At 38.6% G+C, this 27,766-nt stretch overlaps 1 protein-coding gene across 1 annotated transcript; it reads right to left on the bottom strand.

Moving 5' to 3' along the window:
• DPYS (dihydropyrimidinase) lies at window positions 1-27,746 on the bottom strand. Its single transcript, XM_015619984.2, has 10 exons — window positions 27,371-27,746; window positions 24,736-24,894; window positions 22,442-22,621; window positions 21,413-21,602; window positions 16,408-16,564; window positions 15,303-15,444; window positions 13,252-13,394; window positions 3,704-3,911; window positions 2,077-2,182; window positions 1-239 (listed from the first exon to the last, which is right to left on the bottom strand). Exons 1-9 carry the CDS (start codon window positions 27,638-27,640, stop codon window positions 2,108-2,110), a joined length of 1,524 nt encoding a protein of 507 aa, XP_015475470.1. The 5' UTR covers window positions 27,641-27,746; the 3' UTR covers window positions 1-239; window positions 2,077-2,107.
• Window positions 27,747-27,766: the final 20 nt, after the last annotated feature.

The following is a 27,766-nucleotide window of genomic DNA, read 5'->3' on the forward strand; positions in this document are numbered from 1 at the left end:
TTATAATTGCAGGGGTTTTTTTATTATTACTCTGTTTTCTAAAAAGAATTTTCAAATTCTTACAGCAAAAGGCTTTTCAAGGATAAATTTCAATGACAATTTTATGCAGGAAACCAAGTATGATGCTTAATGGTTACTGTTGTTTCATGTTGGTTCTTGAGAAGTTGATTGTGAATTGATTGCTGGACCCAGAAGGAACTGCTGGTGGGGGCAGAAAGGTCATTTTCATTTGCTTTTATCTACAGAGAAGAAAAAGACAATATGATATCATCTTTCAAAAGAAAATCTCTTCTTTGCAATTTGTCACTCAGAGGTAATAATGGAGAAGGAGTGCTAGGAGCTAGAAAGAATTATTATTGCTCCCTCACTCTACTGAAGCTTTGGCCTTTAGTCCTCTCTATTAGAAAAGCTTTTCCCTTAGGACAGAGGAAAACAAATAGGAGACTGCGCTCTGTTGCTGCTACTGATGCCTGGATGAGGTTCACTCTAAGGTAGCTTTAAAGGAACGATACCATGAAATGTGGAAAAGCTAATTTCACCCTCTGACCATAGCAGGTTTTGTTCCTGTCCCATATTAATTAGCACTAAGAACAGACTCATTATATGTGAGGTGCAAACTGGGGCTTTCTGTTCACCTATTGGGAAATCATTTCTCAAACTAGCTGATCTCATTGTTGGTACACATGTGCACCCAAAACATCAGCTTGGATTTTGGCATGCTTCCTGTAACTCACTGTTCCCCCCAGTTGATAGTAATCAGCTCCCCTGCTGTAGCAGACAACATTTCAGCTGCAGTTGGCACACAGCAGCAGCATGGCTCGACTGTGCTTGCTGAAGGACTTGCCTAGTTTTTACCTTTTCCTGAAGCATTTCCTCTGCTTGTTAAACAGTGAGAGAGCGAGGTGCTGTCACTAGTCCTTGTCCCCAGCTGCCTCACCCCACTCACATGCTGCACTGCATTGATCTTCGCTTGATTCTTCTCAGAGACACTTCAACTCACCAAGGCAACAGAAAACTAACCCAGAAGACAAAACTAATTGGTTTCTGCTCACAGAAAGATCTGCCGAGCACCAGGGCATATCGAGGGCTGTCAATAACCGAGTTACACACTGTGAACACTGGAGAGGAGGGAAGGGGAGATGCTGGCTGTTACTCCTGTTAGCAGTGATGAGTTCACACCAGTTCAAACACTGCTGGCACTGGCTGCAGCAACTTTATTTGTGGAATCACAGAATGGCATGGGTTGGAAGGAACCTTAAAGATCATCTAGTTCTATCCTCTCTGCCATGGACAGGGATGTCTTCCATTAGGAAGGCTGCTCAAGGCCAACTTGGCCTTGAACACTTCCAGAGATGGGACATCCAGAAATTCTCTGGATAACCCATGCCAGTTCCTTACCAACCTCACCGTAAAGAATTTCTTCCTAATATCTAATCTAAACCTACTCTCTCTTTCAGCGTAAAGCCATTTTACCTTGTCCTACTACTCCGTGGCCATGTAAAAAAAAATTCCCTCTTGACATCTCTTATAGGCTTCCTTTAAGTACTGAAAGGCTTCTCTAAAGTCTCCCTGGAGCTTTCTTTTTCACAAAGACAGATTTTGTTTTTGCAAAACAAATCTGTCAGCTTAACCCAAACAGCACATTTTTGGGGGGGCTATTGTCTGTAACACAGGGACACTAACAAATTTAGTTTTTAACATCAAGCTGATTTGTTTGGGTTTTTTTTAGTTTTTTTCCTGTAAATTTGCAAGTCAAATAGTCATGCTTTGTTTTGTGCTCCTGTTGCTAACTGAACTCAGGTTTTGTATAGGCCTTCATACCCATGTCTCAGTCTAGCAGCTAAACCTCATCAGTTTCTTTCAACTGAACTTCTAAAATAAGGTTCCAATCAAAATGAGGTTCTCCATGCCTGAGTTGCCACATTTTTTTGTCGAATTTACAAATACCAAGACAACTCAGCTTCTGTGAGGTCTTATTTGAGACAAGCCTATCACCAGATAGCCTGAAACTCTTCAGTTTTCTTGAAGTTTCAGAGAAGCATTAAGTAGTTTTCACAAACCAAAAAAGGAGGTTACCTGCAGTAGCCAAAACTGGGGAATGAGCCTGTTATTTTCGTGTGATGGATGCTCCCCAGACCGTGCCTGTATATGGTGCCCTCTTGACAGGAACAGGTTGACATACCTGCAATAAAATGTTTTAAATCTTTCACTATTTTGTCTTCTCTTGCAATTACTAATTGAATAAAATTGAAATAGAAGTCCTATGATAATCTGTCTTTCTATGAAATGCATCTCAGTACTTTCATCTAACTTCTCTCTGGAAAAGATCCCTTGCACTGGGATTAAACTGCTCAGTTCTCAGCTTTCATCAGGAGCTGGGCAGCTAAACCTGTTCAACACTGTAACAGTAGAACTCTAAATCCATTTTTTTAAAGAAACAACATGTTCCACCCCATTTTATAGAATCTTCTATTTGTTGGGGTATTCACATTTTCCAGTGATATTTTTAATACATCAGGTAAGAGAGGCAAATAAATATCATTGACACAAAGCAAATTCTGCCTTATGTGGATATCTATCACTCACTATTCCAGCTGCTGGCTACAGGAGGCTGAGCTGGTTGAAAAATCACTTCTGAGGATATGCTGCAATTTATATTTGGGTTAAGAGAAAATTCTCAAGCTTTGATGGGAAATGGAAACCACTGTGTTCATGGAAGTTTTTCAGAACTGTGAAATTATCAGATTTCTTATACATTTCAGTTTACATTAGTTTTGATACTGTATGATGTGTATGAATGTGCAGGAAGGTCACTGCATCCTGTGAAATTGTGGTCTTTGGAGGAAAGTGTCATTCAGCCACTTTTACAGGCTCTTCTCAGTCCATCAAAACAACAGTAGAAAGAAATATACAGAATTATCTTGGGGGCATTTTACTGGGCCTTATTTCACATGGATGCTAATCTGATACTTCTTTTAGATCCTGCAGTGAATCCCACTGATTCAGGTGGTGATTTAAAATGTATTTACTCAGTGTACTTTTGAAAATCCTATTCACAGTACACTAAAGAGGCAACAGCATCATGAATGCTTGCACGGTAAATATGCACTGAAAATCCAATCTATATATTTGAAATATTTCTATTTCAAAAACAGAAGAGAACAAAAGCTTGAACAGAACTGTCTTGCTTGACCCAGCAGTGCCCTTTGCACATGTTCAGTTTTTAACACATTCTTGCTGGAACACATCAAAAAATGTTCAGCATCTGCAGGGTTTAGCTCAAAGTATCTGATCCATTAAAGAATTATAAAATTTTTTATTTCTTCCTTGGTGCAAGATTTCTTCCTGATATGAAATTTAGGCCCTGTGATTTTCATTGAAATCAGTGATCAAATGTCATAGTTAGATTATTCAGAAGCAAAACTTTGTCCACTTTTACTGCAATTAGGACATGTTTATTTTTAAAAGTACTGAGGCTTGGTTCATGAGCTGTACAGGCTACTGTATGAGCAGAAACTAATCTATAATATTTTTCTGTAAGATAAAGAGCAATAGAAATTGAGTCCCTCATTTCATTTCCTCCCACCTTGGCATATTTTGATTAGTAAGGAAAATTACCATTGAATCCCCAAACTTCTCTTCCCAAGAGCTAGTTATCCTCATGTTGTACAAGGCATTACAGAGATTTATTAGTTTAATTAACCTGTTCCCGCTGCCTGACTCGTTTGTAGACATATGGAGGGAATGGTGGACGGGAGACGTATTTGCCTTCTCCTGCTGTGACATTGAAAACTCCACCTTCATAAACCACTTTGCCTCTTGAAACTGTCACAACTGGAACTCCATGGCAGACCATTCCTTCAAATATATTGAAGTTATTTGCCTGGTGATGTGTCTTTGCAGATATTGTCCTGTGTTTACAAAACAACACACAAAATTACTATGATCCTTGCATTTTACTTCATTATAAAATTTTGATAAATTGATATAGGAAGAAAATTTAGCAACATTATATAACTACAACATTGTACAGTAGATCATAGAGCAGCTGTAAAAATAGGATAGTGCAATAACATTTCATTGAACAGTAATTGCATTTCAAAAGAATGAAGAGGGAGTCAAAAGGACAGAACTCAGCAGCCTTTAAATGCAAAATTTTCCACTACAAAAGAGATTAGAAGAAAAAAAGTCAGGTTGTAATATTTTCTTTAGATAACATGATTTCATTTTGCCTTGTCAAGCAAATATCTATGCACAATTCAATCAGGGAAAGCTCTGACCTTTTAGCTGGAATGACTTGCAATTTCAAGTTTGAAAAGCATGGCTGCAATGTTTCAAAGACTGAGTCTCACAACTAACACCAAGACCATTTCACTGGAAAGTCAGTAGATGGTAATGATTTTTGGTAATACTTAATGTGAGCTGCATTGATTCAGTGACTGACAGCCCAAATATCTCAGTACTGCTAAGTAATAATGACATCACTCTTCTACATAACTTTCCTCCAAGGGTATTAAGTAAATTATAATTTCAGACTTCAACAGTCTGATGGTCATCATTTGAATGATGGTATTACTGCTTTTTGTATATATAGACCTCTTTCTATATGATTTCCATTCTCCTAGACAATTTTTCCAACCCTAACTGGCTACTTTAAAGGCAGAGCCAGTGCAAGAGCTGACATTACTATCTGGAAGCCCAGGCTGTGTATACTTTCTTGATTGTCTATTTTCCCTGTCAAGCTACTTACTATGTACTGTAACTACAGTGGTCAAAAGGCTTTGAATTTCAGTTAATTATTTTATTAACTTCTTGTATCCAAGCTAGAGATTATATATATTATTTAGAGAGCTTATAATTTTTTTGTCATTTATAGTTTCTGAAAAGAAGAAAGCTTCATGTTTTTGGTTACCAGTAGGTTTTTTTTCCAGTATGGGTGCTCACACAATCAAAACTCTATCATGTACATATTATAATGCATATACATGCATTCATATTATTCCAGAGACTACATATTTTTGCAAAGGAATCATCAAAGTCAAAATCAATATAAATTATTAATAGATTGAAATATTGATCTATTTGGAGAAGATTTTTTTAAAACTTTAGTCAATATCCTTATCAAAATGATAAACCCACAAAAAAATCAGTATTTTCCTTGAAGTATAGCCATTTTCAGAAATAATCATATTAAATATTCAAAATGATTGCTTATAAAGAGGAAAAAAGAATTCATGGAAGGATACTTAGTTTTTCCTTCATATCATTCTGTTGAACTTAGAGTAATTGATTCTGCTAAGGGCTACATTTAAATCTTGGTGGTAACTGACATTTCAAAGGCTATATATATGTAAATACCACCTATGACCTGTCTACCCACAGGAATAAAAACTTTGCCTTCTGCAACACACCTTGGACAGAAAACTTGTGCATGCCTGCTCACCAATATCAGCATCACCTTTTAGGTTCACACTGGGGAAAATCAAACCTCTCTTGTTCTCCCTGGTCCTATTGAATGCTGTCAAATAAATGTAACCATTGTTGTTAGAACAGCCCTATTAGGAGTTCGTGAACATAGTCCTCTAGCTTATTGCATTACCCTTATGGGTCCAATTACTAGAGCAGTAAGAACAACTGTAATATAATAATCTTTAGGATTCTCTGCATATAAATCCTACCTACTTGCACAATGGCACAGGGACATGAAAAGAAAAATGGAGAAGATAATTTGAGGAAACACAGGAAAATTAAGCAAGATCCTTCATCAACATGTGAGCTGTTTAAATGAACAGAACAGGATCACTAGAGGTAACCATACCTCAGAGGTAAGTACGTCCTTCATTTAAAGATACAGAATTAACGGAAATTGGCACATTCAAAAATAATATCCATTTGTACAGCTAAACCTTGCAACAGGACAAAGCACATTTCCAGAGCTTGCCTCAACAACAAACCTCAATTGAACTCATTTATAATTCTTCTGTTGAAACAAGCTGTAGATCATGCTGCCCTATCTGAAGGTGAAGTGCATTTTCCCTGATGGAAACCACCAAAATTTGCCTGTGATTTAACCCTTTGATATTACCAATGTCAGTAAAAGTTTCAGGTAGCTAGCAAGCAAGCAGACAGAACTAGATGGTATTTTTGGGTCTGAAGCTCCCAATTCAGCAACTTTATGCAACAGACTGTTTACACCTGTATCACCAATTTCAGTGGCAGTCAGCTTAGCAAAGTTCTGATGTTTGCTCTCAGCTATTTGGCAAAAACAGTTGTAACATACTAATAATCCAAGAAATAAAGACTGCCACCACAGTAGGGTACAACTTAACAGCCATCCCCAGCATCCTAAGTGATGTCTGACACAAGAGATTACTTACATAAGAACAGATTCTGAGTCCAGGTTCAAAAATTTGCATTGTATTTTTAAAATACAATTTGGAAAAATTCTCTAATTCTTGTTATAAATTGCAGTGTCTCTTGTTTCAAACAACAATAGAGACTGAGATCAGAACAATTACTTCAACATTTAAAAAACATTCTCCTCTACAAAGAGATGTCTAAAGACATCAGGTCCTATATTGTTCTTACATCAGTGTTTTTGTGCAGCTCACTTCAGCTGCTTTGGATACACCTGGTTTGCAAAGTGATTTGAAGCCATTAATATATACATTGCCATTCCTCTACTACCAAAGAGGAAGACGTGCTTCTGAAATTGTCTTTTTTTCACCACAATACTCTATCCAACTAATGTAGAGTCAAAGAGCAACTGACAGATTTGCTCTAACTGTGCGAGGATTCAGTGACTAGCAGTACTGTATTTATTTATGCTCTACATGAGAAAGGACTTTACAGGCATTCCTAGAGTATTGTAACTAAATAAGCTACAGACTGCGGCTTGAAACTTGGAATAGAGCAGCAGCTTAGACTAATGCAGCAAGACATAGGGTGAAATTCACAGGTAGTCAGCTCAAGGTATGACCTAAAACTGTTAAGGAGTTAGAGGCAGCAGTTTTCATCTCAACAAACATGTCTATGCTTCACCCAGAGACTGAAAGAGTAAACAATGAGCTAAGTTGGGCAGGAGGGGGACATGGATGAAGGGAAACCATTAGACATTAGAGTGATCTTACACCTTTTGTAACGCATAGGACATGAAGCTACATCAGCTCTAGAACCAAAACTTTGACTACCATAATGATTGTCCCTTTAATTTTTAAGGTTACATAACCAAGCAAATGAAGAATTTAATTACATTCAATAGAATTAGCAACATACCTCAGCCAGATTTATTTAAAAATTTCAGATACAGGAATATGAAGGAGTGCTGTAGATAACAGCACTTAAGCAAGAATAGCTGTTCAACATTTCAGTTAATGGAGGGCACCTATTCTATAATCAATTAATTACCTAATTTAAAACATAGTAATAAAGTCTGTAATTGAAAACAGCTGCCTTGTTGACAGCTACCATAGAAAACCACCTTATACAGGAATGAGCAGTTGAGCTGTAAGGAATTACTCTCAGTGCTTATATTGCAGGATCTCAGAGCTTTTCAGCTTTACTGAGGACAGTATCAGCCTGCAAGAGTTGACTCTTCTCATCACTTTCAGATGCCTTTGAACTCTGTAACCTGCTTTTCTAAAATCTAGAAGAAAGAAATCTTTCACCTTTCTGTGTTTTCTGAGTCACCACTCATTTATAATGATAATTAAGAGCTTTATTAAAAGGAAAAGCAAAAAACAGAGAGAAGAAAATAGATGAAAAATAGGAAAGTCTTAAAATCTGTGTGTGAAAATGCTAGCTATAAGCTTATAATGTGGATTAAAAACCTCATGGCCTACTTTATATTAAGGAAATGCAATAACTGCATATGCAAACATATGCAGGCAACTATTTGTAAAGTTATGTTCCTAGGCTCTTAAAAAAAATCTTCAATAAGCATTACTTTTGAGTAGTCATATGAATTGAGAAGATTTGTAGATAAAAAGAGATGCAAGATGTTAATGTTTGGGAACTTCAGATCAAAGTGACTTATCTGAAGAAATGGGATCTTTATTTCATGCAATCATATCTCCTAAAAGTCATAATTTTAAGGGGGGGGGGGGTGGTACAGATTGACAACAAAATAATGTTTTTATTACGGTAAGTAGCTCATTTGTCAACAATCTTATCTAGTCTGGTCCTATTAATTGTTCCAAGCTGATACAGGATGGAAGTGAACACTTGTGAAAACTGTGGGCTGGAGACAAATGGTAATGAGAAATTAGCTTGCAGAAAAACATGCAAAAAAGAGATTAACGCAAATTAGTCTATTCAAAGACTGTAGAAGATCTTGAAGTGTTTACAAAGGAAAAAGTCAAAATTATGTAAGTGGAAGATTAAGAATGATTTAATTTTTTGGATAACATTTCTGAGATTCACTTCTCTAAAGAGACCAAGTGACATTTTGGAGACAGAAAGTTACTAGGGAAATGTACATCATGCACACTCAGAGAGGCTTATCTTGTTACAGTTCACAGAACCAGCGTTGCTGAGGTTGGAAAGCATCTCTGGAGATCTATTCCAAGCCCTGTGTTCTGATCAGGCTCAGTCAAAGGAGGCTTCTCAGGACCATGTTAAATCAGGTTTTAAGTGCCTCCAAAGAGGGAGATCCACAGTCTCTATGGGCAGCCTGTGCCAGTGTTTGGTCACCATCACAGAAAAAAAAAATAAAATATTTATCATGTTGAAATGGAATTTGCTATATTTTAATTTGTGCCTATTGTTTCCTTCTCCCCATTTTCTTAGTTTGAAATAAGACATCTTTGGCAGGATTCTGGTGAATTAGTGTGCATTTATGCAGGCACACCATTTTCACTTGTGCAAAAGAACACAGGGCTGTTGAAAATGCCAGAACATACTTGTCTTATGCATAGATATTTGTACACCACATTATTTCATTTTGTCTCATTGTGACTAGATGCAGTCATCCATATATTCAGTATTCAAAATTATGCTCATTCATCAAAAGAGTAAGACAGTTGCAGCATTATTTATTCTAATCCTCTGCTAACATCTTGGTTTCTTCCTCTCTTATGTTACTAAAAATTACAGGCAGTTACTTGGCAGAGTGCTTAAACGTTGTAACGTCCCCACTTAAGCCTCTGAAGCTGCAGACTTGACTGCAAATGAGAGAGACATAGGCTGCAGGTTTCGGTTCTAACAAATGCAAGAGATTTAGCCATGAACATATCTAGATGCAAGCAAAGGCATTGAGGGAACATATGCCAGCAGAGAAGGGAACTCTGACATTTTGCTGATTCACATCCAGTCACTGTTTCCCTTAAAATGCAAAAATACTAGAAACAAACTAGAAAACACATCTTCCTCTGTCACATCAGGCAGGTAGATTACAGAGTGACCTGTCCTTTTCCTCCCTCCTGTCCCCACCTCAGGCTTCCCACTTTTCCTGCTGGTCAGGGGCCCCACTCTGTGCTGGGGCTGGCACTGGTACTACTGCCCTGCTCAGGGCTTGAGCCCAGCTCCACCAGCACATGTGGGGCACTCCAGTAAAGCCCAGAGGACAGTGCTACCTGCATAGCCAGCTCTGCCTTTGCAGTCAGATGTATCTAACTTCTCAGCTATATTTAATGAGGGAAAAACCCTGGGGAGTGTGGCTTCCCAATTTGCATGTTGTTATAATGAAGTGGCTGGACTTAGAAAGTTAAACTCGATTTGAGACAGGTTTCTTATCCTTATGGGCATTTGATCTTCCCTTTGGGACCTGATCCAGAGTTTACTTGCAAGGCTCCAACAGGCTACAGTGAATTAATTGAGCCCTAATACCTGCTGGGAGCTGGATGTCTCTTTATGAGATCTTTAGGTCCTTCTGCCTTTACTTTACAAGGGATGCTCAGCTCTTTTCACTGCCTGAATTGGGTACTGCAATACTTAGATTCCTTGCTGAGCATTTCTGAAACAAACCCTAGAGATTTTACACTCTTGCTTGCTTTCAAATAGCTAAAGGCATCAGTTATAGAGGACACTGACTTGCTGACAGGTGAAATTCCCTTTCCCTTACTTACTCTGCTCTCTCCTCCTGAAAAAGTCTTTACAATTGCTTTTATTTCACAGACTTGGGGCTTTTATATTATTTGTGTGCAGCTGAAAGAAGCCAGTGAACAGTCTTGATCAAAGCACAGATTAAAATAAGACGGTACAGTAAGTACACATTTGCTGCCTACATGCATTTTCCCAAGGAGTTTTCACACAACAATTCTGCTTGCACAGACTGTACTTGGGATGCTGAGGGTGTTGAGGTCTGCAATATGGTATTTGGTAGCACATGGCATGCCATAAACCAGCAGATCCCTTTTGTATTTTTGTGGCCTTTAATGAATGGAATAAGTGTAAGGAAGTTAACGAAAAGACCTACTTTGGCAGGACTCACGACCCATCTTTTGTAATGCAGTTTCTAACCAATTTATACATTTAATGTTTCTTCCAAATAATGCTTGCTGTCATGCAGACTTGTTAAAACAAATATTCAGATGCTTCAAACACAGTAGGAAATCTGGTAATTTTTGATATAATGTTTTCTGCAGAAATTATCAGAAAATGCTACAGAAATAGGCCAGTCAATGAAACTGATGCTCAAAAGGAAAGCCTCAGTTAGAGCAGCAGAGTGCTGGAAGCAGAACCTTAAATTGCAATTGCTCACAGCTTGCAGAGCCATCACGTTGAATTCACTAGGGTTTTGTAACCTAGAAAGGGAAAATCCTGAATGCTCAGATAGCACCCAAGGAGTTGTTGTGCAATGATGTGGGCGGGGAAATGCAGCTCATTTTGTAGGGATACAAGTTTTTGTACTGCACTACCTTTCTAAATTACTCTAGAATCTTCTGTATAGACTTCCTCTGACAGATTGTGATAAGATCAGTTCCTCACAGCAATACTTCAGCAATTGTCTAGCTCATTAGGCTGGTATCAATCAGAATTTCAAGATTACTGCAAAACAAACTCAAACCAGAACTGAAGAATTGCATTTCCCTCTTGTGAGACTTGTGGTTGCAAACAAGAAAAAAAGTCATGCACAAAAGAGGAAGAACTTAGCAAGAAACAGGAACAAGCCTATTGTGAAAATTAAAATCACTCCCCACAATCAACAGAGCACACAAGACTGCCTTGTGTAACATCTTAAATGGCTGAAATCCATTAGCTAGATCCCTTTTTTCTGCTGGGCTGTTTATGCCCTCTTCAGGATTTGTAGTGAAATTAATAGACAAGTTCCAGTGAGATTTATTTATACTTTTTCATATTGTTCACAAAATTGTAACTGCAGACAAACTGATCTCAGCAAACCCAAATGGATAAACAATGGGAACAGTACCAGATCAGGAAGAAAATACTGGCTGAACTTCAAATAAGCTTGCTCAGTAAGAAGATACAGTTTAAATGTTTAAAAAATGCTTAAAGAAAAACTGTACCTTCCCAGCTGCAGTGGGTGAAAAGGCAATTAGAGCACTCAGGAGAGAGTGAAGGGATGCAGAAGGAATGTTTGAGAGGCAAAAAGATAAATAATTACAGGAGCTGACAAAGCACCTTGAGAACATTGTCAGAAGTCTGTTATTCTTCTATATTCATTTGTCCCCAGGCAGAGCAGAAGAGAGTTCAGAAAACAATCCTTTAGGGTTTTTTTAAATCAGAGTTCATAGCTTCACTGTCCTGAAATAGCTCAGTGCTGGTATCTCAAAATATGCTTGCTCAACATGCCAGAAGGCATAAAGCACATGAAAATCTCCCTGACCCAGCACTGGGCAGGCCTCTATATTTATTTGGATTGTTGACGCTCCTGAAACTTCTTTTGCTGGTGCTGTCAGTTTTTTTGTGGGACTTCTGAATAGGAACCTCCATATCCTCAAATGTTGTAGCTTAAAACACAGAAGACTTCACACTTTTGCATCTTTGTGGTACTCACTAATATACTGAAACGAGTGAGAATTACATATCAAAAATCAAAAAAACAGAAGATTGGTCAAAATACTTTTGTTGGTGTAAAGTAAATTTAGGATTGGGTAGAGGGGGTATAGCACATTTGGCTATAACTATTATATCTATTTGGCTACCGAAATCAGACATGTCCAGTTACGTTTCAGAACTTTCCTATACCATGAGCTGAGTATTTGACTTTTTTCTTTTCAAAAATCAAAGGCTGAAAGCACAGTTGTATGGTCACACTGCTCACTAGAGCTGAGTCCATGAAGAAAAGTGCCAGCCCAGGACACTTCCTGACCTGCTGCTGCTGCTGTGTGCACAGGAGGTCAGAGGTTGGCTCGGCTGTTAAAGTTCCTGCAGACTTAAGTTACCTGCAGAGCACTGGAAGAGTGGAGATACACTCACAGAGCTCATAGTAGGCATCTCAGCTCAGAGACAACTCCCCAGCTGATCTGGCTCTGTGGCAGACAGCTGCCAGACCATTTCCCGGCAGTTTAAACAAGACCAGGATGGGCACAAGAGCCAGAGCAAGACTCAAGACATAATTCCTTATAGAGTCCTGATTCTGGAGTTGGTTGATAGTGTGAATACACCTGAGGGCAGGAATCAGCTAATGCACAGTACTCTGCGTGAGTTGAGGCTCCTAGAAAGGCATTTCATGCCTAAATAGACCTAAATGTAGCATGGTATCAAGTCATGCAGGGTGAAACACCAGGACACTGTTTGTGCATCTGTCGGTGCAAAAAGCTCTATTCTAGCACAATTACTGTGCACACAATCAGAAAATCTTCAAATAAAAGCATAAGCATAAATGGATTGAGCTTCAGAAGTTCAATCCACCTTGAACATGTTCGAAGTGGCTCTTAGTTCAAAACACAAGTGTGTAATGGGTCATGCTGCACCAGGCTCTTTTCCCTGCCCTTTGCAGTGGAGGAATTCAAACATACTCCAGCACTAAAAAGAGTTGCTCTAAAATCCCAAAGGAGTTATTATTAGTCTTAGGATACCAAGCCCTGGTTGCATAATGTACAGACCTTTTTAATTTTTGCACTTAGTCAGCAATCAGAGAGAATGCTTTTTAATCCACCTAGAGATCAAAGCGCTCCCCTTACACACGCTATTGTGGGAGACAAAACCCTTTAATTAATTCACATGAAGTGCTATTTAAAACTACCATAACCTCACCCAAAGGCTTATTGTTGTACAATGGCTTTGTGATGTTTTTTCCCTGCAGAAAGGCTGGATGGGGGGTGGGGGGGAATAACTTCTCATACATACCTTGTAGCTTTAGGATCCCAAATTACAATGTCAGCATCAGAGCCCACCGCAATTCTGCCCTTCTTTGGGTAAAGGTTAAAGATTTTTGCTGCATTTGTGCTGGTAACAGCTACAAATCTGTTTTCATCCATTTTTCCACTGTGCTGCAAAAGAGTACACAAAAGCAAATTCATTACTTTTTTAAACAAGGAATGAAAAAATGCTCTTCTGGTTGAAAAATTAGAATGAGTGACATCACATCAATTTTTTAAAAACATCATACTGAAGAGCTCAGAAGTTATAATATTAACATTATACTTAATAGTTAAGTAAAATTAGCTATTTCTCTCAGATGCTCATAATGCAATATACTTGCACTAAATACAGTAATTTTATCTTACTTCATCCCACAGCAAAGAGGAAAAATAAGACAACTTTAAACCAAACACTCTGTGGATTCAGCCATGAGTCTACCGAAATAAAATTTTTTAGCTGTCTTTAAATCTGTGGTCCTGCTCAGAAATTTCCTCAGGAAACAGAACTGCTCTCGAGTATCTTGGATCTAGAAAATGGTGACAGAGTATTAAGGGGAGCCTAGAAAGTGATAACAAGGCAAGGTACAATGTAATATAGGAAAACTGATTTGCAAATTTCTTTAGCAGTGACACGGAGTATAGCAGTGATCAGTAAATGCTGCAATCAAGTAGTATAAGAAACAGATCTGCTGATGTGACATTTCAGCAAAATAGCAAATAACAATGGATATACATGTGTCTTTGGACATCTTGGGGATGCTGTGCAACTAATTTAATCCAGCTTCTGTGACCATTGTTTGTTTGGAAAGCCACCTACACTAGCAGCAATGTTGTGCACAGGTCAGTCTAGGAATCAGAACGTCATAAAAACATGTTTATAGTGGCCTGTGAGCAGTCATCTGAGATTAAAAGTGTAATGAAAATGGTGAACACTGCTCTTCTAAGTAATAATCTGTGGGAAGGGAGGAAAGCTGTTCAGACAAACTCACACAGCTGTGTAATGTTTTACAAGTGAAAAAAGGGAGGATATTATCAATTGAAGAAATTTTAAAAAATTATCTTGCCCAACAGGATACACTGTTCAAAAGCAGCACTGATGAACACATTCATGTCTCAGTTTCATAAGAACCACAAGCTAGATTTCTCTTTACCCCATAAGAAATCTCAGGTGAGCTGTGCCACAGGTGAGTATAGGCACAGGTGAGTTTGTTTTGTACATACCAACTGGAGCTGAATCCCAAATACAGATAAACAAGGGACATCATGAACCACATTCTTAACAAGAGTGTGAGGTAGGTAATTATACTGTGACAAATGAATATGCTTCACAGTGCATTATCAACATGACTTCACTACTGCAAGAGAACTTAAATAGACCTAGAGCTTCCAGAATGTAACAGTTTTGCATTAGGCAGAGCAATCATAACACCTCATATGCAGCAGATTCCTCGAGAGATTTCCTTATCTCCCTCCACATCAGACATTATCTGAGAAGCACTGAGCATTCTTGTGTTGGTACTGAGAATCTGAAGCCAATGGAACTTGAAGGTGCTCATTTTGTCTTGTCACATGATTGAACCACACATTAGAGAAGCATTTTTTAAAGCATAAATTAGAAATTGATAGGCATACCACCATGTAAACTCCTCCAATGGCTGAGTTTGAGAGAGATCAAAGAGGAAATAATACACAATGATAGAGTTGAAACTGTGGGCATCTTTTTCCTTTTATTTTTATTTCACCAGTTGAAAAAAATGCTTCAAGGAAATATACTTGCAGTGCCACTGAAACAACATAAATCCCTTACTGCTAAACAATAGAAATGATTCTTCAGTGAAATATTTTAAACATCAAGCATCTTCTTCCATCTTCCAGGAGCATAAAGGGAGAGCTAATAAGGACTGTTATAGTTTTCAGTCGAATTACTTATCCTATGATAAACATACTTGATAAAACTGAAGAGTTAATACCTGCTGAGAGATTATGTTTTGTTGGAGAAATCAAAACCTCTATGTTTGGACACCTTTATATACTTACAACGCCTTTTTCCCATATGACTGACATCCTATCCTCCACACCATTCACTCCATTAGGGATTTTTGTGAAGTCATCTTTGCCCAGAGCTTTCTGGCATATGTCAAAGGTGCAATTGTCAGTCCCTGTCACAGATAGGTCACCACTGCAGAGAAACAAAATTCATTATGAGTCAGAGCATGAACCAGATAGTACCACAGAGAAAAACCTGTTGTAAGGCTGGGTAGATCAACACATCCATCCTTAAAGACAAAAACTGATATGCCCTGCCAGCCTGCCTTCAGTCCCAGCCTCCAAGACTGGCTCCACAGTAACAGCCAGTTGCCCTAAGAGGCAGTTTCCTCTTCAGAAACCCCTCAGATGAAAACAAGCACCAACATTGACACTTTTGCTCTGGATATGTCAAAGATGTCCCACAAATGGAGGACTGTCCACTTTGCCCAGAGCAAGCAGCTTGGTTTCATCCTCACTTTGGGCAGTTTTAGTCTGTGTCACTCCATATGACCTCAGAAATTACTACGGATCTGCACAACACTTAGCCAGTGTACAGGCACACCTTTACAGGCTCTTTGTGGGGTTAACCTTTATTGGTAATGAAACACCAGCAAACCACATATTGTTAAGTGAAGGTATTTGAAAGATACTTCTCTTTCTACTTTGTTTTGAAGTAGATGGTATGAAGTGGACACTTTATATGTATCTTCAGAAGTTAGTAGGCTTAGTTTTCATGCAGTATTTGAATTTCAAGTGAAAAAGGCAGCTGACAACAAATCCCAGAAAATGTCCTCACCTTTTACACATTTCCCACTGACTTAGAGCCTTACTGTCTTCCTGGTCATGTTACAATTTTTGCTGCAGTATGAACAAGGCAATTTTATTTACTGAATAAAATCAAATGTGGACAGAAGGCCATAAGAGTTCAGAGAAATTAAATATGAAAACAGAGGGGTTTTTTTTCATCTGTGATGTCACCTTCCATTTTTCCTTTCTCGTAACGTAACATTCTGTACTTAGAAAATTTCCAGAGCATCAGCCTGCTATTATGTACTCCGGACAAAATTTGCTGTGCATTTGTGCGTCAGCGGTCACTGTTTGTTCATCTGCTTACTTGGCCAGTAAGTTCATGAGGAAGCCAGGAGTAGATGGATCTGGCCTCAGTGGGGGTCCCATCACATATGCTGCAGCATGAGCCCAGTCTTTATTCCAGTAGTTGGTGCCATCAGTGCCAAGACTTGCAGCAATAGGCTCCCCATAAACCACCTTTCCTGAAAAATATAAGGCAATCAACATCACACAACATGAAAATGTATAACTTGTATTTTCTCTGTTGAGGATCTTTTTGGTGGCAATGAATTTAAATTTGAATGAGTTTGTCAAAATAAACACCAACGCATGGAAGGACATAATAAACTAAGCTATAACACAGCATCTTTGTTTTGAATATTCTGCTAGTGATTTCCCAATATATTTCCTCCTAAAAACATTGCTTGGGCAAGTTTTTAAATTAAATTGTTGACAGATATATTATAATGGGTTTTATGCATTGTTTACTAGGAATGTGACTGAGATTTCAAAAGGAATGTAGTCCTCAGTTGCATTAATTATGTTTAAGATTCATATACTTGGTAGCACCTGTTTAGTGCTCTGAAATTACTGACTACATAACAGTGTAAGTAAATATATATAAGTTAATATGTACAGCATACAGACTTTGCAAGGTGGTACTTTTAATTGTCAGGCTATAATTATGGCAGAAGACATAAACCAGATAGTATAGGAAGATTTCCCAAACCAAAAATTATAAATAACTTAATTTAAAAGTTATCTCCCAAATTTTAATCTTTTATCCTATGGTGCTCATTATCCTATTTTCCTCAGAAGAGCACACCAACCCAGAATAGCTGTTAGCCTTTGGACAGAGCTAGCATATTTTAACTACTTTTTTCTCCTGGGAAACATGTGTTTGAAACTCATCAAACATTTCAAGCTTGAAACCCACTCCCTGAGCGAGTGGTCCAGACACTTTGCTGTTCTGTAGCTGACAGGGTACTGCCTCCAACTGCAGTGGTCACTGAAGAGCCAGAATGAGCTGGGACCTTACACACCCACTCAGAGGCTGCTTGGTGCTGGTTAAACACTGCAGTTTCAACAGACTACTTCTGGACAGTTCTGCTGAATGTGCAATTTCTTGCATTTCATTTGGGCCACGACTAGCCAGACTGAAGGATACAATAATATCAAGATTCTGCTTTAAACCTAGTAAAAAAGAAATTCTGTGCTAAGGCTCTTTTTGCTCGACTGGCAACAAGGAAATTCTGCGTTAAGGTTCTTCTAGCTTTATTGCCTTCTGCCCATAGGCATAAAAGTGAAGTAATGCAGTAATAAATCACATCTTTCAAATTGTTATGTTTTCCAGCATTCAATAAAACCAAGGAACCACCAAGTGTTCTGCTGTTTGGTCTTCCTGACACCTCTGAGCAGCTGGTAAATAGCTGTGTATATTGTGACCTTTTTATCAGATACCCAAACTGGCTAACCAGGCCTATTTATAATAGATTACTTTATCAGAAAAGAAGAGCATTCAATTGCAATTTCCTTTTCCACCTACCAGAACTCAAAAAGAGTTGCAATACTGAAAAACACCAACTAACATTTACAGATTTGGAAATCTGGTCCATAGGTTCATATTCTAGTAGAAGTTTTAGAAGCACTTAAGGTCATATGGAGCAAAGATACTCACAAGCTATGCTCTGAAAGGAGCAGGACAGCAAGGCAGGTTTTATTGAATCAGGGATAGCATTGTATCCATTAAGCTATATACAGTCTGGACCTGAGCTGTCCTGCATGAGACAGCTAAAAAGTTGCCATTTTTAGTTGCATTCCTGTGCTCAGAATCAGCTTGAGAGTTTGTATTCCCTCAGCAGTGGACATGCCTTTCCTCCCACTAAGAAGAGACATAACCCGTGACTGTTGGTAGGAACCAATCTTGTAAGCCTGAATAAGCTTCTTTGAATCTGGCCAAGGACATATTTTTGTATGCATTTTTTAAACAAGGAGAAACTTTTCTAGAAAATGACTTTTTCAGTAAGATTGTGCTCTCCAGGTCTCCACCAGAAAGCCACAATTTCCTGGCGGTAGCAGCACATTAAATGCAGAAAGGGACATGATCTTTAATCATCACACTGGATGATCTTTAAGGTCCCTTCCAACCCATACCATTCTGTGATTCTATGGTCTCCAGCTTTAGCTTAGATTTAGCTTAGACTGAAAGCATTTTTTAGGGGGACACAGTATAAATCATGTACCACTAAATCACATTTTTTAGCCTTGCTCTCTCCACAAGCATTTCTGGTGGCAGGAATGGGTGACAAGGCTACCTTAATTTTCCCCAGTAATTCACAGTCATTTTCCCCAGTAAATTCACATCAGATAATCCTAATAAGGAGAAGGAGCTGCACTGCCTGACACCAGAGCTCTACAGTCTTGTATTGTATTCTCACTGGAGGAAAGATTTTATACTATAGCAGGAGGAGAATCCCTTTTGTCTTCCCGCTTTAGGGAATGAGAGTGTCATGCACACAAATATATGGTTGAATATTCAGCTGCTGAATATTCAGCAGCTGTTACAGATGTACATGAAAAATATGCTGCTATAATCTGGAGGTTTCCTTCCTTAAGTGGTGTTGCTGGAGATCAGAGCAGACATAGATGATGAACTCCAGCGTGGAAGAGAGAAGGACTGACTCTCAGTTCATTCTCTTAAAGTTTGCTTTATCTAGAATAAGAACTGCTGTTTTTTTACAATGTGTATGACTGATTTTAACCTTCCAAGTCTGAGCCATAGCTCACTGAAGACAACAGAATTATGCCTATTGTCTTGAGCAAGCTCTGTTAGGCCTTCAGCCTGTAATATTAGCTCTCACCTAGTATAGCTGAATGAGGGACAAGGAAGAACTGGGTTCTCTGACTTACATTTTTGACTAGGAAAATCACTATTCTGTAGAATTTGAGAAGCAATGCTTCAATTCTGGTATCATATAGTCAACCAGGAAATAGATTTCACTCATTGAAGAGCTTTTTTTCCTGTCTGAGGTCAGTGACAGAATTGGAAGGGCTATCAATCTTCCTCTGACATGGGCAGGGATGAATATGCACACACACTGTGTATTTCATTCTAAGTGCTTGGAAAGGAACATGAAAAAATTATGAAAAATTTCACAATCATGAATAGCAAGAAGCTAGCATCAAGATGTGGAGACTGGTCTTGAAAAGATGACTAAACTGTTTTAGAGTGAATATTTCAAATGCCTGAGAGGCTTCCAGTATTTAAGAGTTTATGCAACTTTCACATTAGAGTTGTTTTTAACCTTTTGAAATTGAATCTTTCATAAAAATATTTCAGTTTTATTTATGTTATTGTGTCATTCATACAATACTTTGAGAATATTTTTTCTTTTTGTCTGGAACTCCTTGCTTTTTATTACCACTATTTACTGAAAAAATGGAAAATAATTTCTAACCAACAATAGTAAATTTCCAATTACCAAAATTTATACAGATCAATCTTATTAAAAACAACAATTCTTGTAACTATGTTTGCAGTACTCTAGTTATCTCTTGAAATTTCTTAATCAAACTTAGATTTATTTTTGCTAAACCGTATACGTCTAATCAGATCAATATGAATTATGAAGATATGTTATTTGTTGCTGTGCACAAAGGCAAGCACTGGTGAAAAGCATACATCAATCCTCAGGAATCAAACTGGCACTGCAGACTATTCTTATGACACATGCCAAATCAATGTTTTACAGTATTTACTGTCAGCATAAAATTCTTCACTTGAACAGTGTCTTATGAAACACTGTTTTTGTTCACAGCCAGTTTTTAATCTTTAATCTGGGTATTTCACCTGTTGTCATAGCTTCTTGTAGTTAATGTTCACAGGACACCTGTGAATGCACAAACAAGCGATGGATATAATCCACATTCCTGGCAGCACTGGCATCTAGTGGAGGAATCCAATATAGCACAGTGCAAGATGTGCCAATAAAACTCATTCTGGTAGATTCTTTTACAAACTTGAATTGCTGCTAAATCTTACTAGAAGTCATGGTCATACATATTGGGCATAAACACATCCATCTATATTAGCACAATCACACTGCTTTGATGTAACCTCATGCTCTACATTTTAATATTAATAATCTATGCCCCCTGTGTAGGCATTATCTAAAGATAAGAAATAGGGACACTGGTGTCTCTATGAAATTCATATCAAGTCAGGTTAAAACAAGCTGTAAATGCAAATGATGTAAAAACATAGTAAAAAAAATGTAAAAGGAAAATGAGGACAGATAATTTTAGGTCCTCCAAATCTTGGGCTTCTATCCTGCTCCTTCCACCTTGATAATGTCTCCTCACAGCGCTGTTGTTCCATGTGCTGCTTTGGATGAACTTATAGATAAGGAGATAAAACATCCTGAATACTTACACCCTTCAGGCTGCTCCTAGTCTACCTAACAGATGGTCAGGAAAGTCAGGCCCTTTTGGCTGACCAGAATTATTTGTGAATACTGCAGTGCAAACCTGAGCAACCCTGCACTAGTGAAAATCAAGGCTTTCAGACACTCATCTTCACCATGACTTTTAAGTGCCCAGTGAATAGGAGTCATGGTCACATCATGGCACTGTCTGTAAAAATAAGGTGTGGTCTCTGTTATAGAATTTCTCATCAAGGTATCTGGTAAAGTCTTGCAGACAAACTCAAGAAAGGAGAACAGTAGAGTTATTTTGTCCTGAACTGGTCACATAATTTTTAATGCAATAATGCTGTCCTGGCCATCACTTTGACCTTGGAGGTACAGTACAAAGAGAAAAAAATTTGCTCAGGGGAGAAGGGAGAGTCTCAATTCTGGTTGCTGTTCTTCCACACTGCTCCCCTTGGGCCCAATACCACACACACACAAACAATTTAGACATCCCACTCCAAGAAATTCACCAATCTGAGGCTTATGACACCCATGAAAAGTAAGAAACTAATGTTGTGTTTGGTTTTCCATGATCCTTCCCCCAGTGCCATTGTCCAAGCATAAAAGAATTAGGTCTTTTACCTTCTCTTCGTGCATTACTTATCACCTTTGCTGAAGATTTGCTCATTACATGGACTACATAAAGGGGGCAGTTTACAGCATTTGCTATGGTAATCGCTCTCTGTGTGGCTTCAGCTTCCACTTCTTCAGGACGACACAGTTCATGACCCTCAGGGCCAGTTATTCCCATTGCCAGCATCTTCTTTGCACCCTGAAGACCACACAAAAGCATCTAAGAGTCAGTTAAAGCATCTCTATGGTGTCGTGAGCATGCTGTCAGTCAAATGGATTCTGAACTAGCCATTGCAGCCAGTTCAAGGAAAAAAATATTTAGGCAGTTCTGATTTTTTTTCCAAAATAAGTTACTGTAGTTTTATCTGAAATTTAAGATACCTCAATAAACAGATCTCAGAATACCTAAGTAAATTCAGAGAACACACTTCACTGGCTTGCAGGATTAAATCACTACTCTTGAAAACCCTACCCCTTTCTCAATATGTACACTTAAATATCATGGCCAATGACGTCCAATGACACTACTAACCCTCATTGGAGAGAACAAAAGGAAAAATCCTTACCTAAGCACAAAGATGCATGTCCAGAGCTTCTGAAAACTCCAAGGTTTAGAAAGGCAAAAGGTTTTGTTGCTACTCTGTCTCAGGAATTTAAGATTTCCTGATTTGAGATTATTTAGTAATGAGTAAATTTCTGTTATGGGACCTGGAGCAGAGTCAAAGCACTGTTGCCTGGAATAGTTGAAGAAACTATTCTACCACTCAAGTTATCACTGATGTCGACTATAACCAGTGCAGTTATACCCTCAGGGCCTCAGAACTCTCAGTGCCTCCACACAGCACCAAGGTGGCAGTAGCAAGTATGAAGTGAAGCTAATTATGCTAATTAGACTTTGAGACTTGTGCGCCCAGTCAGTGAAGCTTTCTCCACACTTCTGGATTTGCTTCTGTTGCATGAGCTGACTGTGTCTGGAGAGACCTGGGGTTAGGACCAACTGTATTCCTGACTCTGATGGACAAAATGTCAAATGTGCACCTGTGCAATTAGTTCCCCATTCTCCGCATGGACTTGAGCAACTGCCCCAAGTTCCTTACAGCAGGAAAAGGCTTCATATAGCTCCTCATCATTGACCATGTATATATCTTTATAGGCCATAAACATCTTGAAGGAGTTGACACCTTTGTTTTGAACAAGACTTTCCATTTCTTGTTTCACCTGAAAAATACAGCAATTATATTGTACATGTTAATAATTTTGTATAAAGTAATTTTAAGTGTGAAGGGTATTTACTCACCCATCAAACATATGTGCAGTACAAATAGCCCAAGTAACATATTTAAAGATTGACTTAGACTATTCTTGTATCAAATTGATTCCCAAAGTATATAAAAGAGTAGCACGGCAGTGCAAATATTAGAAGCACAAGATAATTACAGGAGGGAATGCTTTTTAACAAAAGGTAATGAGGCAGAATTTTATTTTGAATAAACCCCCAGATGTTGAAAACACCCATTCTAATATTAGAGTCCATGTGTCCAACTCTAACAATGTGGACATTTGTGCAAAACTGATTTTGAAAACTGGATTTCAATGAGCTTCTAGCAAACAACAGAGTGACAGAAAAGATTTCATCTTTTAGAACTTTGTCCTGACTCTAAACAGCACTCACAGCCTTTTGAAGCATTTTGTTGTCAAACAAAACATCTCCAAAATGCTAAGTGCAGGCCTACTATTTTCTTTTTTAGTTTTTTTTTGTGTTCACTACTTGTTATGATTTCCTGCTTCTGCTAGAACCTATGAAGGCCAGAAAAACATTACATCACAGAGAAAGAAAGAAAGAAAGAGACACATCTTTTAGTCTTAGGACCTTCTTGCATGACTGATTACCTGGAAACATAATATTACATAACTTTGGCTCTCCTTTCCCAGTAAAATTATTATTATAGTAATTGACAGGTATTTGTAATGCTATTACAATTTCCATGGGATTAATTTCTTTCAAAAAGTAAAATATTTTTTTTTCATCTTCTCTCTCATAATCTGGCTGGGTCTGCCCAGGAAGGGTAAGATATATAAAAAAACTCAAGGAAATCTTTTTTAGTTATGCAGAGGAAGGATGGGAGCACATCTTGAGTGGGAGTTAATAAATACCTGAGAAAAGGCCCTGCTCTAGAACAAATATAGAGACATGCCATTTATCCTCTTCACTATATACTACCACTAACCAAAGGCATTGTCAAGATTTTATGCTTTTAATTAATACTTCAGATCCTGATGAGGTGAGAGCTGGTCAGGTGGGCATGATATATCAGTCTTCTTTACCCAGGCCTTTTACAGCTACAAAATGCCCAACCATTCTATTTCTATTGATCTTGGCCTTTAAAAACAGTTACATTCTTAATATAAACTAGAATATTTCATTGATTTACACCTCCCTAGTTTTATTGGATTTGTCAGTACAATTCCACTATTGTCTGCTGAGGCTTCAAATGCACATTGCTCAAATTTCATTGGAGAATTTATTTCATATCTTTGCCTTAAGTTAGAAGTTGTGGTCAGCCAATTTTACCACTCAGTACACAGAAAACCAAAGATGTGTTGTTTGCAGAGTGAAGGCTTTTGTGTACATATTTTAGAATTTAAATATTAGAAATACTCATATATAAAATAAGAATTTACTTAATATATCTGTGTACTGATGCATGGCTCTCTGAGAATCCAAAGTCATCTTGTGAAACCTGGATCTCATTCTGATAGATAACAAGCACCTGAAAAACTGATTTATCAGTAAAGCTTTCAGGCTATCAGCAAACATTCACTCAGCAAAGGTGATTCTCCCATATGTGAATTCACAAAAGGTTTTTTAGATTATTTCACATTCAATGTACTATTGGCTACAGTCCTGCTTTACTTTAAGGGGTATTACTGCAGTCACCCAGGAAAAGAAGTCTTTCTCTACAAATGAAGTCAAGTTCTGTATTTTACATGTATACCCTTATAAAAATAGAAAACAACCAAAACAAACAAAACTCATCAGAAGCATAAAATATCAAGTGTTCAAGCAACAAAAGACAAAATGATTGTAAACACCTCTTTCCCCCTGCACCTGCCTGGTCTTGGTCTTGCACAATCCCTGCCTTTTACAGTTTTATCCAGAGATACAGGCTATCTCTAGACTTCAAATACATATACTCTCAGAAGGGTGTAGGCTACTTCAAATGTTGTTTTTAATCACAAAAACACTATCCAGAAAGTTATATTTAGCATATACTAATTCAAAGCAGGTGTGGTACAAATGTATGGAATTTAAGTCAGCTCTTGTAGTCTACCTTGTTGCTCCACCATGTAACTGCCACGTGCAATGAATAATCACAGCAGACTTTAGGGTCTGCCCAGCTTTTCCATGTATCAAAAGCTTCAGTAAGAGAACAACCTTTCTGAGGAATGGCAAAGTCGATGATCATAGTGGTTCCTCCTGCTATAGCTGCCTGAAAAGAAGAAAGTTAGTATTAAGAATAAGAAAAAGTGCAAATTTCCTCCCACCCCTCTCCAACTCCCTTACATCAATTAATCTGGATACAGTGAAAGCCAAAAGCCACTGAGGAGTTCCCCTGAGAAAAGTCCAGACTCAAAAAATTATTATGGAGATTGATTTAATTTGCTTTGAGAAAAGTGTTCTCAAAATCATGTTCAGGAGAACCCAAGTGAAATTCTCACACTGAAGGAGAAGCTTATTTTCATGTATAATCACTTGCTCTGTAAAGAATTCTTTCCTCATGTCCAGCCTAAACTTCCCGTGGCACAGATTAGGACTGTGTTCTCTTGTCCTGTGGCTGGTTGCCTGGGAGAGTGAGCCCCACCTGGCTGCACCCTCCTTTCAGGGAGTTGTAGAGGTGAAGTCTCCCCTGCTCCTCCTCCAGGCTAAATAACCCCAGCTCCCTCAGCTGCTCCTTGTAGGCTTTGTGTTCCAGGCCTTTCACCAGCCTTGTTGCCTTCTCTGGGTGCATTTGAGCACCTCAATGTCCTTCCTCAATTGAGGGGCCCAGAACTGAACACAGCACTCGAGGTGTGGCCTCACCAGTGCCCAGGACAGGGGCACAATCGCTGCCCTGCTCCTGCTGGCCACACTATTGGTGATACTGGCCAGGATGCCATTGGCCTTCTTGGCCACCTGGGCACAGGCTGGCTCACGTTCAGTCTGTTGTCAACCAGCACCCCCAGGTCCCCTTCTCCCTGGGCACTGTCCAGCCACTTTGTCCCCAGACTGGAATGCTGCAGGGGATTATTGTGGCCAAAGTGCAGGACATGGCACTTGGGCTTGTTAAACCTTTTATTTTTGGACTCAGTCCATTTATCCAGCCTGTCCAGGTCCCTCATGCTACATTACTCTTCCTTTTTTCCTTTTTTCCTTTTCCTACAACAATTAGTCTCTTTCTTTCTTTCTTTCTTTCTTTCTTTCTTCTGTTCACTTAGAAATCAGAAGAATAATTGTAAATATGTCAGTATATTATGCAAAAAGAAATGTTTAGAGAGTGACACAAGTATTTGTAGATCTCTAATGAATTGAGCAAAACATTTTCTCCAGGAAAAGTTGTTCAAGTTGTCAAGTATTTTTCAACAAGACTGATTGACTTATTTGTTAAACAGGATGTAGAGAAAATTTATACACTTCAAGAAAAAAAAAAAAAAAAGTCATGGGTTCCACAACTCCACTTGAAGTCTCTTTTTATTCCTTAAATCTTTTCCCCACCTCTGTCTGTAAAGAGAGGTGCCTTTACTTACTCGACTGAATGGGTAAATCTTAGCTAATCATTGTAGCATATTTTGCAATACTTGGATACAACTCTGTCTCCCTGAATTTCTTGCCAAAATATTTTCAGATGATGACCTTCAGTGAATAGGTTTGAACACTTTCCGCACTTTGACCTGGTTTAAGAATATCCACAATATCTAACTTTTTGACATCTGATTGCTAAGCTGGATCTAGAATCTTCTTGTAGGCACTGAAGTGACTATCTGGACATTCTGTTTTGTGAACACAGCCTCTGTTTTGCAGCATCCCTGTCCTATAAGTAGCTCAGAGTTACTCAGTAACTCTGTTTAACAGAGTTACTCAGTAACTTATGTTTAAAATCAGTTTTTAAACATAAGTTTAAAAACTTATGTTCTGCTTTTCAGTAAATCCCAGCTGTCCTGTGAGAGAAGCTGGGTATAACAGTCTCTGTGAAGGTGATGGCTAGCAGACAAGCCAAGTAGGGCAATGTGATCCTTTCTGTGAACAAAGGATTTCAGTCTGCACAATGAAGCTCTTAGAAAAGTGCCTTGAAAATTTTGTTTATGGAAAGTGTATGGACATGATGTATAATACTGTTAATATGAGTAATTGATACACTATTCATATGCAGGGAATATAATAAGATCAGCAAAAAAGCTGAAAAAATCCCACTCCTAGTGTAAAACTCGGAGAAATTAGGTAGTTTTATAAAGTGTATTTGAGGTGGACTTTCACTGAGAGGCACAGTAAGCACCAAAGTGAAAGACAGAAGAAAAGCCTGCATTCCCTCATGCTAACAGAGGAGAAAGATCAGAACCACAGAAGTGCTCAAACAGCACTGGGGAATTAAACTGTTGCTTTAGTTAACCTTTGCTCAGAAAAGTACGAAGTTTGATGCATGTACCACAGCAGGTTGTAGTCAGCATGCTGACAGCCAGGGTAAATGCCTGCCCCACTTGACCCTCGCAATCACAACAGTTTCTGAAGGAACCCAAATCACATGCTGGTTGAGGGTGGATCTCTGAGTACTCCAACTGCTTTATGACAATGTCCCAGTCAAAGAGACAGAACAACTGGCCGTGCTAGATTCACACTCTATTCCCTCTTTCAGAAGTAATACTGGATGGCTAGCAGACATCCCTCTCTGAGAAAGCCCAGATGCACACACAGTTGTGCACATGTGCACCCACCTTAGTTCCAGTATAGAAGTCATCTTTAGACCTGCTACCCATAAAAGGGAACTCCATGTGTGTGTGAGTATCAATGCCCCCAGGCATCACCAGCTTGTTGGTTGCATCCAGCACAACAAGTCCAGTCGAGGGCTCTGGGTTTAGGTTTGGTCCCATCTGTTGCACCACTCCATCTTCCACGTACACATCAGCCACCACAGAGAGGTCATAATTCACAACTTTTCCCCCTTTGATCAAAAGTCTCTGCCGAGCCTGGGTTTGGGGTGGCATGTCAGCAGGTGAGAGTGAGGCCTCAGCTCTTGCCTCAGAGTACTTCACTGCCCCCTCCTCCCAGAGCAGCAGCTATCTCCAAATGGCCCTAAACACACACCACACCATGCTCTTTAAACAGACACT

This window comes from Parus major, chromosome 2 (genome assembly GCF_001522545.3).
Source record: "Parus major isolate Abel chromosome 2, Parus_major1.1, whole genome shotgun sequence".
NCBI lineage: Eukaryota > Metazoa > Chordata > Aves > Passeriformes > Paridae > Parus > Parus major.